At 33.4% G+C, this 14,468-nt stretch overlaps 2 protein-coding genes across 4 annotated transcripts; one reads left to right on the top strand and one right to left on the bottom strand.

Annotated features, from left to right (window-relative positions):
- Nucleotides 1–270: 270 nt before the first annotated feature.
- LOC141678554 (uncharacterized) lies at nucleotides 271–5,918 on the top strand. 3 transcript variants are annotated; one of them, XM_074484898.1, is made up of 7 exons: nucleotides 281–488; nucleotides 596–705; nucleotides 1,021–1,170; nucleotides 1,215–1,465; nucleotides 2,083–2,193; nucleotides 2,658–2,702; nucleotides 5,470–5,918. In XM_074484898.1, exons 1-7 carry the CDS (start codon nucleotides 401–403, stop codon nucleotides 5,627–5,629), a joined length of 915 nt encoding a protein of 304 aa, XP_074340999.1. In that variant the 5' UTR covers nucleotides 281–400; the 3' UTR covers nucleotides 5,630–5,918. The 3 variants fall into 3 exon arrangements, with proteins under 3 accessions (XP_074341001.1, XP_074340999.1, XP_074341000.1); XM_074484899.1 differs by having other exon boundaries at nucleotides 290–488; nucleotides 1,245–1,465; XM_074484900.1 differs by lacking the exon at nucleotides 2,083–2,193 and having other exon boundaries at nucleotides 271–488.
- A 1,308-nt stretch (nucleotides 5,919–7,226) lies between these two features.
- Nucleotides 7,227–10,160, bottom strand: LOC141677417 (fructokinase-2). The gene is made up of 4 exons (XM_074483346.1): nucleotides 9,643–10,160; nucleotides 7,894–8,223; nucleotides 7,689–7,805; nucleotides 7,227–7,586 (listed from the first exon to the last, which is right to left on the bottom strand). The coding sequence occupies exons 1-4, from the start codon at nucleotides 10,039–10,041 to the stop codon at nucleotides 7,458–7,460; spliced, it is 975 nt and encodes a 324-aa protein (XP_074339447.1). The 5' UTR covers nucleotides 10,042–10,160; the 3' UTR covers nucleotides 7,227–7,457.
- Nucleotides 10,161–14,468: the final 4,308 nt, after the last annotated feature.

The following is a 14,468-nucleotide window of genomic DNA, read 5'->3' as shown; positions in this document are numbered from 1 at the left end:
AAAATCATATCTGAACCAAAATATGGATACCAAAACTTAGGAAATGGTTATCTATCAATTTATAATATATAGATTTGACTCGTGTGAGAAAATGAATCAATCAATTAAAGAAACCAGTTATGAATTTTGTTAATGAACGTATTTGTTCATTTGTGGCCTAATAGTGGCAGTGGAGTACTACGACCTAAACAGTGAAGATGTCTAATTAAATGAACTTTATTAATTCAATTTAAAGAAAGGAAATTATTTAATTTAGTAATATTATTACATAATTTTTAAAATCTTCATCACATTAAATTGTTGAAGAAAATGGGAATAGAAAGGAAATAGAATAAAAATAGTAAAAAAGATGGAATAAAAAAGGAAAGTGTTGTATGCAAGTTGAAAGAGGAGAGAGGGGATGGAGGAAGTGATACAAGTGATTGCAGCTTGTCTCCGTTTGATGAAATGGCGGCTTAGACCCCCTTGTTTGCGCCGTCTTCAAACTGGTTCTCGTTCTTTCCTTTGCAATTCCATTCCATTAATAATTTTATATATAGAAGAAATCAATGATTGATTAATAAAATACAAACCCACCCACCCCTTGTTGTGGTAGATATACTGGCCTTGTGTTCCGGGATGAGGGCAGTTATAATGGTGGACTATGGTGGAAAGATGCCTGAGCTTAAACATCAACTCTGTGCCTTTATTAGGCTTTGTCACAAGGTATTTAACCCACCGGGCGACTGAGGGTATCAAATGCAATTTTTCACCCAAAATGTACTTAGTGCTCTTTTATTAGGGTATAGGAAAATATGATAATTATGTGGTCTGACTGATATAACTTATAAGGATTCCTTTTAAGCAAATATTGATAATTACATGCTCTTGAGGATTCCTTTTTTACTTTTAGTTTACTTTGTTGATTCCTTTTTTCACCGGTTTAGTCACTATATAATACCAAACAAATTTAAAATTGTCAGTTCTTCATTTCAGGAAAACAAGAAAAAGTGATTGTTTTATCCTTTGCTTGACTTTCAGGAGTCTTCAATATTTAAGCATCTAAGAGTCATGGTTATAGATGATATGATATACTTAATACATGTTCAAGGGCTGGCACAGCTTGTTAAGTCAACGTTCAACTCAGAAGTGGAATTACATTTTGTCGACATTGAACAGGATCCTCCAAAGGTACTAACTGCATTTATATATGTGCTAATATATTGTCCTAATAGGTGATTTATTTCCTCCCAATGTCATTCCAGATGATAACAAAAACTGAAAATAGCTCTCTAGGAAATGAGCTTATAGCAATTCAGGAGTTGTTTGCTTTGGCTTTTCCTGATGATGCAGCAGACCGTGATTACTTGCACTGTCAGACAACAGATACAGTGACTACATCTGAATCATCCACTATTACCTCTGAATTTATTGATCTCAGTAGCTGTATGCAGGATACGCTTGTCACGGTGCCAACCCTGAATGGGTAATTGTACACTTATGCACTGTTACATCACCTCTTTTTACAATTAAGTGGAGAAAACTTCCTTTTTTTGATGTTTGTATGTAATATGTAATTCTAAGTTGTTCGTAATTTATGCTTTGGAATCGATACAAAACTAAATCTGGTTAAATTTTAGTTGTGGACTTGTATGTGTATGTAATTAAGTATATCACCCACAATTGTATAGTAATATCAGTTAGATGTCCATACTTGCGTGGTAAATAATTTTCTTGTTAAAAAAGTTCTTCATTTTACATGGGCATAGTAAAATTGCAAGATAGTATTTAGCAAAAAAAAAATTGCAAGATAGCTACCTAATTTACTGCCTTCTTTCATTTCCCCAGTCAGATTATTTAAAGATTAAAACTTTTTTACTTAGTGCATAAGTTCAAGTATGAGCTGTACGGAATATTAAATATTAACAATCTGCATAGTTAGAAGCATCGGCTAGCACGTGGTGGCGGGTAACTTGCTCACCCCAGTGATACTGGCTTTGATTTAGTTCTGTATTTCTTTTGATGAAACTAGTTTACTCGTTCCTTTTTCCTTGACAATAGAGTTTTTTCTTTAATTCAAATTAATACTAAAATATGGTACAGATGGCTTCTTGGTTACCCTGTGGTGTATTTGTTCAGAAGGGAGTGTATTTCAGATGCTATATACAATCTTTCAACACAATCTCTGCGTATTTACAGAGTCTTGGTCACCAGGTTTGTGGTTTAGTTTCACTTCTGGATAAAATAAAAAAATATATTTACATTTGTACTCGTTCAAAAAAAAGAATGCATTTCTTAGACTTGTATATAACTTGAGGGATGACTTTAACGGATTAACTAGTACAATATAGGATCTGCATCATCCATAGAGTAGGTCTGCAGTGCACTTTTCATGCCAATGTTATTTACATGTTGCAGGGCATCCCTTAGTTTCACTTCTGAATAAATTTTAAATATACGTTTACATTCGTTTAACTCATTCAAAAAATATGTGTTTGCTTAGACTTGTATATAACTTGAGGGATGACTGTAATGGATTAACTAGTACAATATAGGATGTGCATCATCCATAGAGTAGGTCTGTGGTGCACTTTTCATGCCCATGTTATTTGATATACACTTCATCATTAGAACTTTTAAGCAACCACTTTCTTGCAATTAATTCAACATCATTGCAGGAATGAAACCTCTATGAAAGGATCTCAGCAAGAAGAACTAATGAGGTTCGACTCCTGAAGATTGTAATTCAGTAAATATTTTTTTTAGCTGCTGTAAAAGCTGTTTGTTATATGAGAAAACGGTGTATCCTGAAATACCGACAAAACTACATCTTTTTGGACCTTCTTTTTATTTCCTTTTTACATTTGTTTTTCTATTCCTCGGAAATAGTCTGTCTGTGTTACACCTAATACACTATCAAGCTCTCTTTCATACACACCAATAAGTAATTAGTCATCTCTTTCATACACGCCAAGAAATAATTGCTCTTCTGTAGATTTGGGAATTCAAAAGTTAAAAAGTGTGTATCTACGACTCTGTGTGGGTTTTATACTGTCAAAAGAAAAACTCTATCTGGGTTTTAGATTTTCATATCACCAGACGGGTTTTACATTCGTGTTTTTGTATTTAATAATCACGTCTTGTTGCCAGGGTTCTACCATTTAGGGCTGGGAAGAAAATAATAAAATTAGAAGAAACATAAACAGCCGGGTTAGAGAAAAACAAAAGAAAAAGGAAATTAAAACAAGATGCTGAACCACGTAGTTTTCTGGATACTTCAGGATACAACCCTGAGATATATTCTCAGGGTCCGTTTTCTCTTGTTATATTTACTGATTTAACATCTGCAGCTTTAACATGTTAAAACTTAAAAGATATATTTTCGCTATCTATTTGTAATTCGTACTGATACTTGTATGTTACAAAAGGCAACAAGCACGTGCTAAGTATAGATTTGCCATTTCGATTATGGGAAAAATGTATTTCTTATTTGAAATATCTGTATTGCGAGAAGGTGCCTGGATCCGCATGTGGAAACTGATGTTATCTTAGGTTTTACTGTCCTCTATTATGTTCTTTTGCCATTAACTTTACAATGCTTGATAGATGAGAGTTGTCACTTCGTTTGATGCTACACACTAGTAGATTAAAGAGAAATTGAAGACTAAGGATATGAATCTGTAAGGTGTTATGTTTTTGGTTGTTACTGTTCTAACATAGTAGTTGTAATAGAGATCATTTACCTTCGAGCATGACCAGAGAAGATTTTGCATGCATGAAAAGAGCCGAGTGAGTTTTATTAGGTTATATAACACCCGCTGGGGGTTACAGGTATAAGCTCTGTTGTATTGTAGTGCACTGGAGGTAAATATGCTTCATAAACATACTAACGATAGGCAGTTAGAGTGGCTGTATTCTCCCATGACTAAGGTGTTAATGATTGATAAATAATCTTCAAATTTTAAATTTGTCTTCCTAATCAAATCTTTCAAAGATTTGTCAATATTTAAAAATGTCCTTTTGTGGTATTTTATAGTGGTTTGTGGCCTTATTCTCCCATAGCTAAGAAATACCCTTATTTATAATATGATATTGATCTTCAAATTTTTAATTTGTTTTTTTATACGATTTTATCAATCCTTCAAAGATCTGCCTATTTTGTAATAAAAAAATTCCTTTTTATGTGATATTTTTTGTGGTTTGTGGTCTTCTAATTTTCTTGTTTAATTAATACTAACCTATAACCAGTGCGATGCACGGACTGATTATAATATTTGTAATTTTAATATTTTATTATTTTATAAAAATAAAATATAAAAAATTATTATGTCATTGAGATAAATGAAGATAAAATATTTACGTATTATTTTGTATGAATTATATTATTGAAGAATTCAAAATTTAGATGGTTAAAATCTTAAAAATCCTCCTACTTAGGTAGGAAGGTGTAAACCAACCGATCAAACTAAACTATATTTCGATTATAATAATATAGTATAGATATATATTTGGATATTTTTATTACAGGTACTTCTTTTCCCTTTTCTTTTTTAAAAAATAAATTAAAAATATAAAATTTTGAGTGTTTTTTAAAATTATGGAAATGGAAAGGTGTATCGTTTTTTATGAATTATAAGCTAATATATTTATTATGTGTTTTAATAATAATATAATTAGAACAATTATTTTATTATTAAAACCACTTACATAAGATTTCAAATGAAATTGGCTTATAAAGGCCTAATTAAGTTATTAAAAAATATATACACAACTCCTTGCATATGTGTTTCAATCATAATAGTGTAATTTAGAATGTTATAATTAGAAGTTTAAAATAGATTTGTTTGGTAACCGATTTATATATATTCAATTAAAAGAATTTATGGAATATATTTATGTGTTTTTATGAGGATATAACTTGTAATAATTAGGAATGTTTGTATTAGATATGTGTTTATTTAAATTTTAATTTAATAAGATCTTTTTTTTAAAACCCGGGGCCGGGGAGTCGTGAATGGATCAGCTGGATGTTTCAAAAGAGCAAAGAGTTTGATAGTATTGAGTTACCTAAGCTCAATAAAAGAACGTTAACATTACTCCGTATATAATTTTTAGATTTGAATTTTTTTTTAATATTTTTTTATGGAAGGTGTTTGGTAGTATTGAGTTATCTAAGTTCAATAAAAGACTGTTAACATGTATTTCCTATATAATTTTTTAGATTTGTATTTTTTAAATATCTTTTTATGGAAGGTGTTATCAAAATTTTTGGACGGTGTTAACCAACCAACCAAATTATCCTATGTTTTTCTTATAATAGATTGATAGCTGGGTAATTATGTTATACCTCCATTTTGGTAAAGCTAAACCATTCTATCTTTGAAGCAAGTGTTATTTGATAATCTAATCATGATCATTATGTTCTGTACAAGTATATTAGTTTTGGTAGATCTTGATTAGTGTATACCGTAATCAAAATTCTTGATACAGTTTCTCAGTGCCTTACGACCTCAGTGTTGAAGGAAGCGATGAAGCATGGGCAACTACGTTTATGGCTACAATGCAGGCAAAGTTGGACAAATCTGGGCAATTTTGGGGATCAATGAAGCTGGAGGTTAGTAGCTGTTATCCGCAATCAGTTGTGCTATAGTTTGTTCGTACTTGGGATGTTGTAATTGCCATTTTTCCAAAAATTGATCAAGTTCTCTCTTTGTAACTTGTAGCAAAGTTAAGTGAGCCGGTTTTTTTGGTTATTATTAAATTTTAAGAAATTGGCAGAAAAACATGTGTATACGCAGTCAATGCACCTCATAGCAATGAAGCACAATTTAGACTTGTGATGTTAGCACAGAAATTTGTTTACCAGGGTATTGCACACTTCGTGTATGCATGTGTATATTGAACATCATTTATATAAATGATTAAGGATGTAGAAGACAGGTGCTCCTCATTGTAATTGTTTTCTTAAGCAATTCATTTGGTAACCCATATTTACCAACATTAGTAGTTGTCTAAAATTGATTGAAGTCCTAATCTCTGCAGTGTGGTAGACATAGTTGTTAAGTCGCCTAGGCGGTAAAAAATGGGTAGGCGTCCGACCCGTCTTCATTTTCAGTGTGTAGGCGACGCATAGAGTCGCTTAGGCGGCTAGACGACGTCTAAATCCGTCCAAATCCGCCTATGTCCGTCTTATTTTAACATGGGCTAGCCCAGTCGATCTTTGACCAAGTCCAACCCAGTATCCTTTTATATGGGCCAGCCCATATTCAAGTTATTAACACTAAACACAGACAAGCATCTCCTGGAAGGGATCAATTCAGTAATATTTTTACTTTTCTTCTTATTTAGATACATATATATACATATATATATATATATATGTATCATTGGGTATTACCGTTTATGGATATACTTTAATATGTAATTATAGTATTTACTCTTTGGTAGTGTCTGTAATGGCTAAATCTATATTATTATAACATATAAATGTATGTATATATTAAATATACCCAATTTATAGTGAAACGTATAATCCGCCTAATGACCGTCTAGACGGGCGCCTAACCGTCTAGGTGGTTTGGCGGTACAGGGTCGTCTTGCCTCGTCTTTACAAGTATGGTAGTAGAACAGTTCCATGTATTTTTGATAAGATTCCTTGGAGGAATATGCTTTATTCTTAAAGATGTCTGCGTTTTGACGAGGCATGTACCAAGAATTAAACAGCTATGGTTTGGAAGTAGATTGACACATTAATCCTCTATTTCTAGCTTAATCCTGATAATAGAATTTGTTGAAGGAATATGATTTTTGTTAAAGATGTTTGACAATACCAAGAAGCGAACAGCTGTGGTCAGTAATGCTTACAAAGTTACGAAGTTGATTGACACATTGATTCTCTCTGTTATCTAAAATTTGTGTAGCGTACTACTTTTCGTTGTTTGCAAATACGAGGGTGTGTTTTGAAGACAGGTTTAGCTGATTTGATTAATTGGTGCATAAGTGGAGGAGCCTGAATACTTTCCTCGGAATTGCGGTGAAAAAACATTTGAAAAAGATATAAAATATATGCAATTGGCTTTCAGTTTGATAAACGATATCATATGTTATTATGCATCTCCAAGAACTGACGCGCCACCATGCTTATCCAAGCAGATGAAATTGACAAAGTAAAAATGATGGTCAACACAACAATATACTTCTACGATGATAGTATTGAAACTGTATCAAGATAGAGTACGAAACTGCCATGAAAACCAAGAAGAGTTCATCATATTATAAAAAAAAACACCAAACCTTGGAAACAGGAGAAAAAAGAGAAGTCTAAGATCTAATAGAATGGTAATCCCCCCCACTTTATTTGGATTCCAAACAAAACTTTCATGAAACCTAGCAACTAATAATAGAAAAAGCAGTAGCTTAAACAGGAATTAAGGCGGAAGATGAAAAATTGAAATCACAAAGAGTGGGTCTTAGTGAATCTAATTGCTCTTGAGAAGTGTCTGGGCTTCAGATTCTGTGGGCAGGGCTGGGATTGCTCCTTTCTTGGTGGTTGTGATTGCTCCACATGCACATGCAAATTTAAGAACTTCCTTCAGCTTTGCTTCATCCTAAACAAATCAATCATTATATATGTTAGTTATCAAGTTGAGTGAATTCATGGCAAACAAGAAACTCATCCCGACCAGTTCCCACTGAAATGAGCCCCTTACCGTGATTATGGATTGATCCTGAACCATCTTACATAAAAGGGCACCGATGAAGGAGTCTCCAGCACCAGTTGTATCAATAGTTTTGACATGGAAACCGGCAATTTTTCCTTGGAAACTCTGCAATACAAGTTTGTGAGAATTACATACATTTCACCTAGTGAAGAAAATTATCCAACAAATCAAACTTAAAGGGATAAAATTATACCTTGGAATAGTACTTGCAGCCGTCTTCTCCAAGGGTGACTAGAAGAAGCTTCAAATTAGGATGCCACAAGGATAAGGCTGCCTCGTCACTGACCTCCTTGCCGGTGAGAAATTCCAACTCGTTGTCGCTGACCTTGATGACATCAGCCTTATCCCATATGCTCATTATCTTGTCACGTGCGTCCTTAGCTGATGGCCACAGTGGTAGGCGAAGGTTTGGGTCATAAGAAAGCAAGCAACCCGCTTCCTTTGCCACCTCCATTGCCTTCAAATGCGCTGATCTGCATGGCTCCACAATCAAACTAATGGACCCATAATGAAAAACTTTAGCCTGTGCAGAAAAGACACTCCATTAGTGTAAAATTGATTCCTTCTAAAAATGTAAATTAAACAATTGTTCAAGGTAGAATCACTCGAATTAGTACCACTGCTCAAACAATGTTTCTACGATAAAAAAAAAACCTAGAGTGCATTGAAAATATTCAGAGAAGAATTGATGAAAAAGTAAAGCACAATTGACATACAGCTTAATGCGTGTAAAAGAGAAGCATAAACAGTATAGTACATAGTAAAAAAAAGGGTAAATTAGTTAGCACCAGTACACTATTGTTATTGTAGTCACAATAAGCAAGTGTGCAAAATTAATTTTTTAAAAAGAGCAAGTGGCTGATAAAAAGAAAAAAGAAAGAGTAAAAATAATAATAGTAGTCAAGTGTCAAAAAACAGGATGAATAATGAAGAAACTAAAGTGGGGGTGGGTGGTGGTGGTTAATTATTGAATATTGGTATGGTACTCAGGGGCCCCAAGCGGGTGTATAACAAAATTCAATGCATCATCAGCTCCAATACGAGATATTAATTATGTTTATTAATATACAATACAAAAACCAAATGCAGATTGTGTTGGATGGAGATATTATGATAATGCAAACCACATTGCAATTTAGTCAAAAGTGAATGTTTATCTATCAAATCAGCATATAATTTTGAATAAACAATAATAATAGTAATTGTTGTGCATTTGGTTTTGGATATACAAAATATGCGGTGGGGTTTTGAAGAAAATGATGAAATTATAATAATAATAATAATAATAATAATAATAATATAAATTTATAGTATATTATGGGAAAAGGATCAACACTGTATTATTCACAATACTCCTCCCTAAAATAATCCCACCCAAAACATGCTCTCATATATATATATATGGAAATTATCCAGAGATACAGCAGCCGCACTGAACATTGCGGCGGGTGAGTACACCCGCAGTTAAATAATACGGCTGCTGTATCTCGTCCAACAATGGCCGGGTATCCATCGATAACATAATATTATTAGTATCCACCAAATGTCCCAAACTACATACCAGGGGCACCCTTCTGTGCTGACAAAACCACTTTATAAGTATTTTATTTCAACGTACACTATTTTCTATACACGCTGCTGCACTTCTACAGAATAAATTTAAACAAATTAAAAAAAAATAAAAAATCAAACATTCAGTTTTATCAATCTCAATTATTCATTTATTCATTCATTCTACATATATACTATAACATACATGTACATTAAGATGACAAACTTCACATGTACATACATCTAATCAACAATAACATGATGATGATGATGATGATGAGATCACATGTATATATGTATGTATATAAGATCAAACATGATAAGAGAGATTAAACTTCAAGAGATTAAACAACAATAATAATAATGAGATGGAGGATGGGATTTAACATACAGATCTAATGAGGTCGAGATTCAACTCATCAGGAGTCAACAACATATCAGCACTTGGATTCCTATAAAACATAAACTCACGCTCTCCATCGGCGCGTAGTGTCACGAATGCCAAAGCTGTTCTAGCACCTTGATCAAACTTTATTCCTTCAACACTCACTCCATTCTGCTTCAGTATTCCGGCCAGCATGTGACCGAACTCATCGTCTCCTAGTTTTCCGACGAACGCCGCCTTTCCTCCGAGCCTAGTCACCGCGATCGCCACGTTCGCCGGTGCGCCTCCCGGAGCTTTCAGGAATCCCGGTGCTTCCGCCAGAGACACCCCCGATTCTGTTGGCACAAAGTCGATCAGCATCTCCCCGAAGCTAACGATCAGATCACCTCCTTTGCTGGCAGCCATTACTACTAGTGCCTACTGTTTTTATTATTAATTAATAGAGTATATAATATATACGAGAGAGAGAGAGAGAGAGGATGAGTGAGGAAGTGATCAAGGGGAGATTTATATTATATAGATATATGAGGAGGAGGATCTGGTGGAGATATATTAGAAACAGAATACTACTGTTGTACGTATCATTATTATTATTATTATGACTTATCCCTTTAATTATTTTGAATTCTTGTTATTAGGGAAATTACTTTGGAGAAAAGATAGGAGGATTCCATAATTTTATCCACCTCCGATCTCTTTTTCTCTTTTCTTTTAGCTCTTAAATTGTTACTTCGCTTTTCCCATTTTTTGAACTTTATTTCTACATATCAAAATTTTAATTTTAATTTTAATTTTAATTGTTATTAAAATTAAATTTATATATCAAACTAATTCATATTCATATTAAACTTTATATTCTTATATTGATATTAAAATCACGTCTTCTATAAATTAAATTATTATTTATATTTATTTTTATATTATTCTTATATTAATATATTTTTTATTCTAAATTAATACTTAAATCAACTTATTCTACTAATTTAATTTTTATATTACTAATTCATATAATAATATTTACTATAACAAACATTGAATTATTATTTAGATATTATAGATATTTATATCTATATACTATCAAAATATATTTCGAATAGATAAAATAAAATCATATATACTATCTATCCGGATTAAAACAATATTATCATATTGGGCTGGGCTTAAAAAATTAAAATCATACCAAAAATAATTAGTTGAATTTTGTCAATCTAATTAATCTAGATTAAATTACAAAATGCAAAGTTAATATTAAACTAATCATAATTTATATATTATTGATTCAAACTAAAATTTAATTTTTAATTAAATATAATCATTTGTTTTATAAAAACACGTAGAAATATTAATAAAATTATATCATTCAATAAGTATTATTGTTTTTCTCAAATATTTCTTATTTAAAAAATCATGAACATACACATTATTAATATATATCATAAAACTATATCATTTAAAATTTTTAAAATTTTAATTCATACAACGGGTTGCAGGTTGGTATTCAAGAAGGAATTAGACGTCAAAATTGCTAGCTCTTTTGATTCTACTACCCGATAAGGATAACAAATCTTATTACTTTCGGATTGGATTTTTCATTTCTCTTTTTTCTGAGTAAATCATCTTACAGACTTATCTAAACCACCCTAATATTTGAATCACGCTGTAACTCTAATCTTATTTTTCAGATTCTTTTTCTAATTTTTACTCTTAATAAAAACTGACATAAATATTTCCTTTTTCTTTTTGGAGACACGCAATTATAGATAATTTCGAAAACAATGTGTCCATCATTAATTTATGCATGTTAAAATTTAATATCCATCTATGCTATTATACTAAATACGAAGTATTAATAGTTTAGTTGTTAGTCTGCGGTCACTCAATTCAGAGCCGCCAGATCAAACTGATGAGAACCGTTAAATATAATCTTAAAAATCTATATATTGTTAATATGTCGGACAAATCTAGATTTGGCCATGTGTCGACTCGTTTAATTATTTTAAACTAATTAAAAATTAGGTTTTAATAATATAAGGCAATGTAAACCAAATTCTTGTAATTAAAAATTATTAAATAATTAAAAAGTCTGCTTATCATTCCAATCATATATCCATATCATATGCTAACCTATTTCAAATTCAAAAAACCTCAACCTACATAGTCTTTATACTGAATAAATAATAAAACCAAGTACGAAACAAGAGTAAGGTTCACGAATAAGAAAACTAGCATCCAAATTACAACTTAGAACAAAGAATCAAGAGTATAAACTAAATCTTCTTCGTCTTCGTTGGATTGTGCTAAAACGGTCCTATGCCTTTTCCTTGTGATCTGGTACGTCCCCCTCTTTTGGAAAACATCTTTATTTAAATATATATATAGCAACCCATGCAAGTAAAAATCTTCCAATTAGAATTTGAGTAGAATCAGGATTCAATTCTCCCGACCCGGCGCGGCCGCGCGCTTCATCAACGTGGGCGCGCTGGCTTTCTTTTGTTTGGGCGCGGCCGCACGCTGGAACAGGGCGGGCGCGCCGTGCTTCTGGAAAAACTTCTTGTTTTCTTTAATCCTTGCTGCAATTGAGTTGGCTTCCCGAGCTTTATTCCTTAGACACCATCCTAACACCATATTAGCACCAAAACAATGTTAATTCACCTGATTCCTGGATTAATGCCTGAAATGCAAAAATACTAAAAAACACATTAAAAGCACCAACAACTTGAGTACAAATGCATAAATTCAAATCTTAATATAGCATTATAAAGTGTCATAAATGCCACTCAACATACCCCCAAACTTGAATCGATGTTTGTCCTCAAGTATAAACAGACTCAAAGAACAAGAACAAAAATATGCATGAATGCAACGATCCCAATAGAATAACTAAACCAAAGAACAAGCAACATCTCAACAAATGCAGTTACTCGCATAAATGTCAATCAAACCATACAAATAAACTTACAAACTAGAGACGTGCGTGTGTGCAAATGCTTACGGATATACTATCGCAACTAGATCAATAATCATGACTCACTACTCATCAAGGTAATCGCAAGGTTATAAATAAAATAAAAAGCTAGACTCAAAATAACTTATAACACTTCAATTCTTATATTGGAGTTTTATATGAATTCATGCTTTTATTCAAACAAAACAACATAAATATGCTTCTTTGATCGTGCAATGAGTGAGGTCCACAAAAGACTTATACAATAATACCCATGTAGCGAGCGTTAGGTTAGCGTATCCCAGACTATAAAAGTCTTAGGTCACTAGGCACAAAGTCCCCAAAGAACTTAATAACTCGAGTACTAAAGAGCCCACTCGTGATTAATTATGCATAACACTTATTTTTTTTCTTTTTCTTTTTTCTTTTTTTTTCTTTTTTTTCACAAATTTCTGAACGAGTGTGTTTCGCTCCATTTCGTTCAAATCTAGACTACTCATATAAATATGAGCCGGCTACTAGCCATTTGACACTTAGCCACAACAACTAGCAATGAAATCCAATTTTTCTCCAATTTCTAAAAATCCATGTTATATTATTATTAAGAGAATATCCTAAATTTTAAATATAAACAAGCGATTAAACCTCGACAAACAAACAAACCATGATCATGATCTAGCATTCAAGCAACCTATAAGACTTAGTGAAATACAAGTATCTCTAGCATGCAAATCAACTCAATACGACTCAACATTACTAAATACGACATCACTACACTAGCATCAATATCACAAGTCAATTGGAAAAATCATCTACGGGATCATGTTATAATGCAAATGCATGAACTAAATGAACAAACTATCATAAAAACTACCAAAAAATAAAAAACTACATGGCTCAAATACAACTATATGAACTAAATTATCATGAATATGCAAACTATATGCGACTCACATAAAACATATTCCTTCAACTACCACCCCCAAACTTAAAATATTCACTGTCCCCAATGAAAGTAATAGTAAGGTATCAGGCATACCTACTCAGAATTAGACTCCTCCCCCTCAACGGGTGGAGTGTCAGGCATGTCCGGAGGTGGATACACGGAGTCCTCACCAAATACTGGCCACTCTATGTCAACACACGTGGCTCTAAAACCTGTCCCCAATGCCTGGGTGAGATCACATGCAAACTTGTTGTGGATGTCATGTATCGCATCCATCCTCCTCGTCAGACGCCTATACTGCGCCATGCTCATGCCAGATCCAACATCAGCTCCTTCCTCCTCCTCATGTGCCTGCTGCGATGGCCCCGCCTGATCTCCTAGCTGAGATCTCCAAGCAGTCATGCTCGCCTGAGTGGCCCTAGCAGCTGGCCTCCCACCAGGTAGATGGTCAAAAGTATAACCAAGCCCCTTCAAATCGGGCTTGCCTCCATCCCACTCTTGCATCGTAGCTAAAGTGGTGCTGTCAATAGGAGCACTCGGGATCTGTAGCTGCTCGTGTGCTGGCCAATGAACACCAACCGACACGCACAACTTCGTCACAATGGACGCATATGGTATAGACCTCGTGATACTCCCCCTCAAGAACCTCAGAATACCCTGATAAATCACCATCCCCAGATCCACATAATCGCCCTGAAGAATGCCCCATAACAGCCGTGCACGCTCCACAGTAATCTCATGTACATGCGAAGATGGCATAATGTTAGCACAAATAAATGCATTCCATGCGCGGGCGAACCAGTTCAAGCTAGAAGCCGGGAACGTAAAATACTCATTAGTGCCCCTCTTGATCTTCCGGTGTGTATCAGGCATGCATAATGTAGCAACAATAAGATCCATATCAAAGTCCTCTGGAGTCTTATCGTTCCACATGTCCTGCCC

The sequence above is a fragment of the Apium graveolens genome, chromosome 8 (genome assembly GCF_009905375.1).
Source record: "Apium graveolens cultivar Ventura chromosome 8, ASM990537v1, whole genome shotgun sequence".
Classification (NCBI taxonomy): domain Eukaryota; kingdom Viridiplantae; phylum Streptophyta; class Magnoliopsida; order Apiales; family Apiaceae; genus Apium; species Apium graveolens.
This window is presented reverse-complemented; position numbering and strand designations above follow the sequence as displayed.

Coding starts and splice junctions, on each gene's coding strand:
- LOC141678554 (XM_074484898.1), top strand. CDS start 401: ATGGAGGAAGTGATACAAGTGATTGCAGCTTGTCTCCGTTTGATGAAA. Junction 1,466..2,082: donor ACGGTGCCAACCCTGAATGG/GTAATTGTACAC, acceptor AATATGGTACAG/ATGGCTTCTTGGTTACCCTG. Junction 2,703..5,469: donor CAGCAAGAAGAACTAATGAG/GTTCGACTCCTG, acceptor TTCTTGATACAG/TTTCTCAGTGCCTTACGACC.
- LOC141677417 (XM_074483346.1), bottom strand. CDS start 10,041: ATGGCTGCCAGCAAAGGAGGTGATCTGATCGTTAGCTTCGGGGAGATG. Junction 8,224..9,642: donor ATCTCGACCTCATTAGATCT/GTATGTTAAATC, acceptor TTTTCTGCACAG/GCTAAAGTTTTTCATTATGG. Junction 7,806..7,893: donor GCTGCAAGTACTATTCCAAG/GTATAATTTTAT, acceptor CTTGTATTGCAG/AGTTTCCAAGGAAAAATTGC.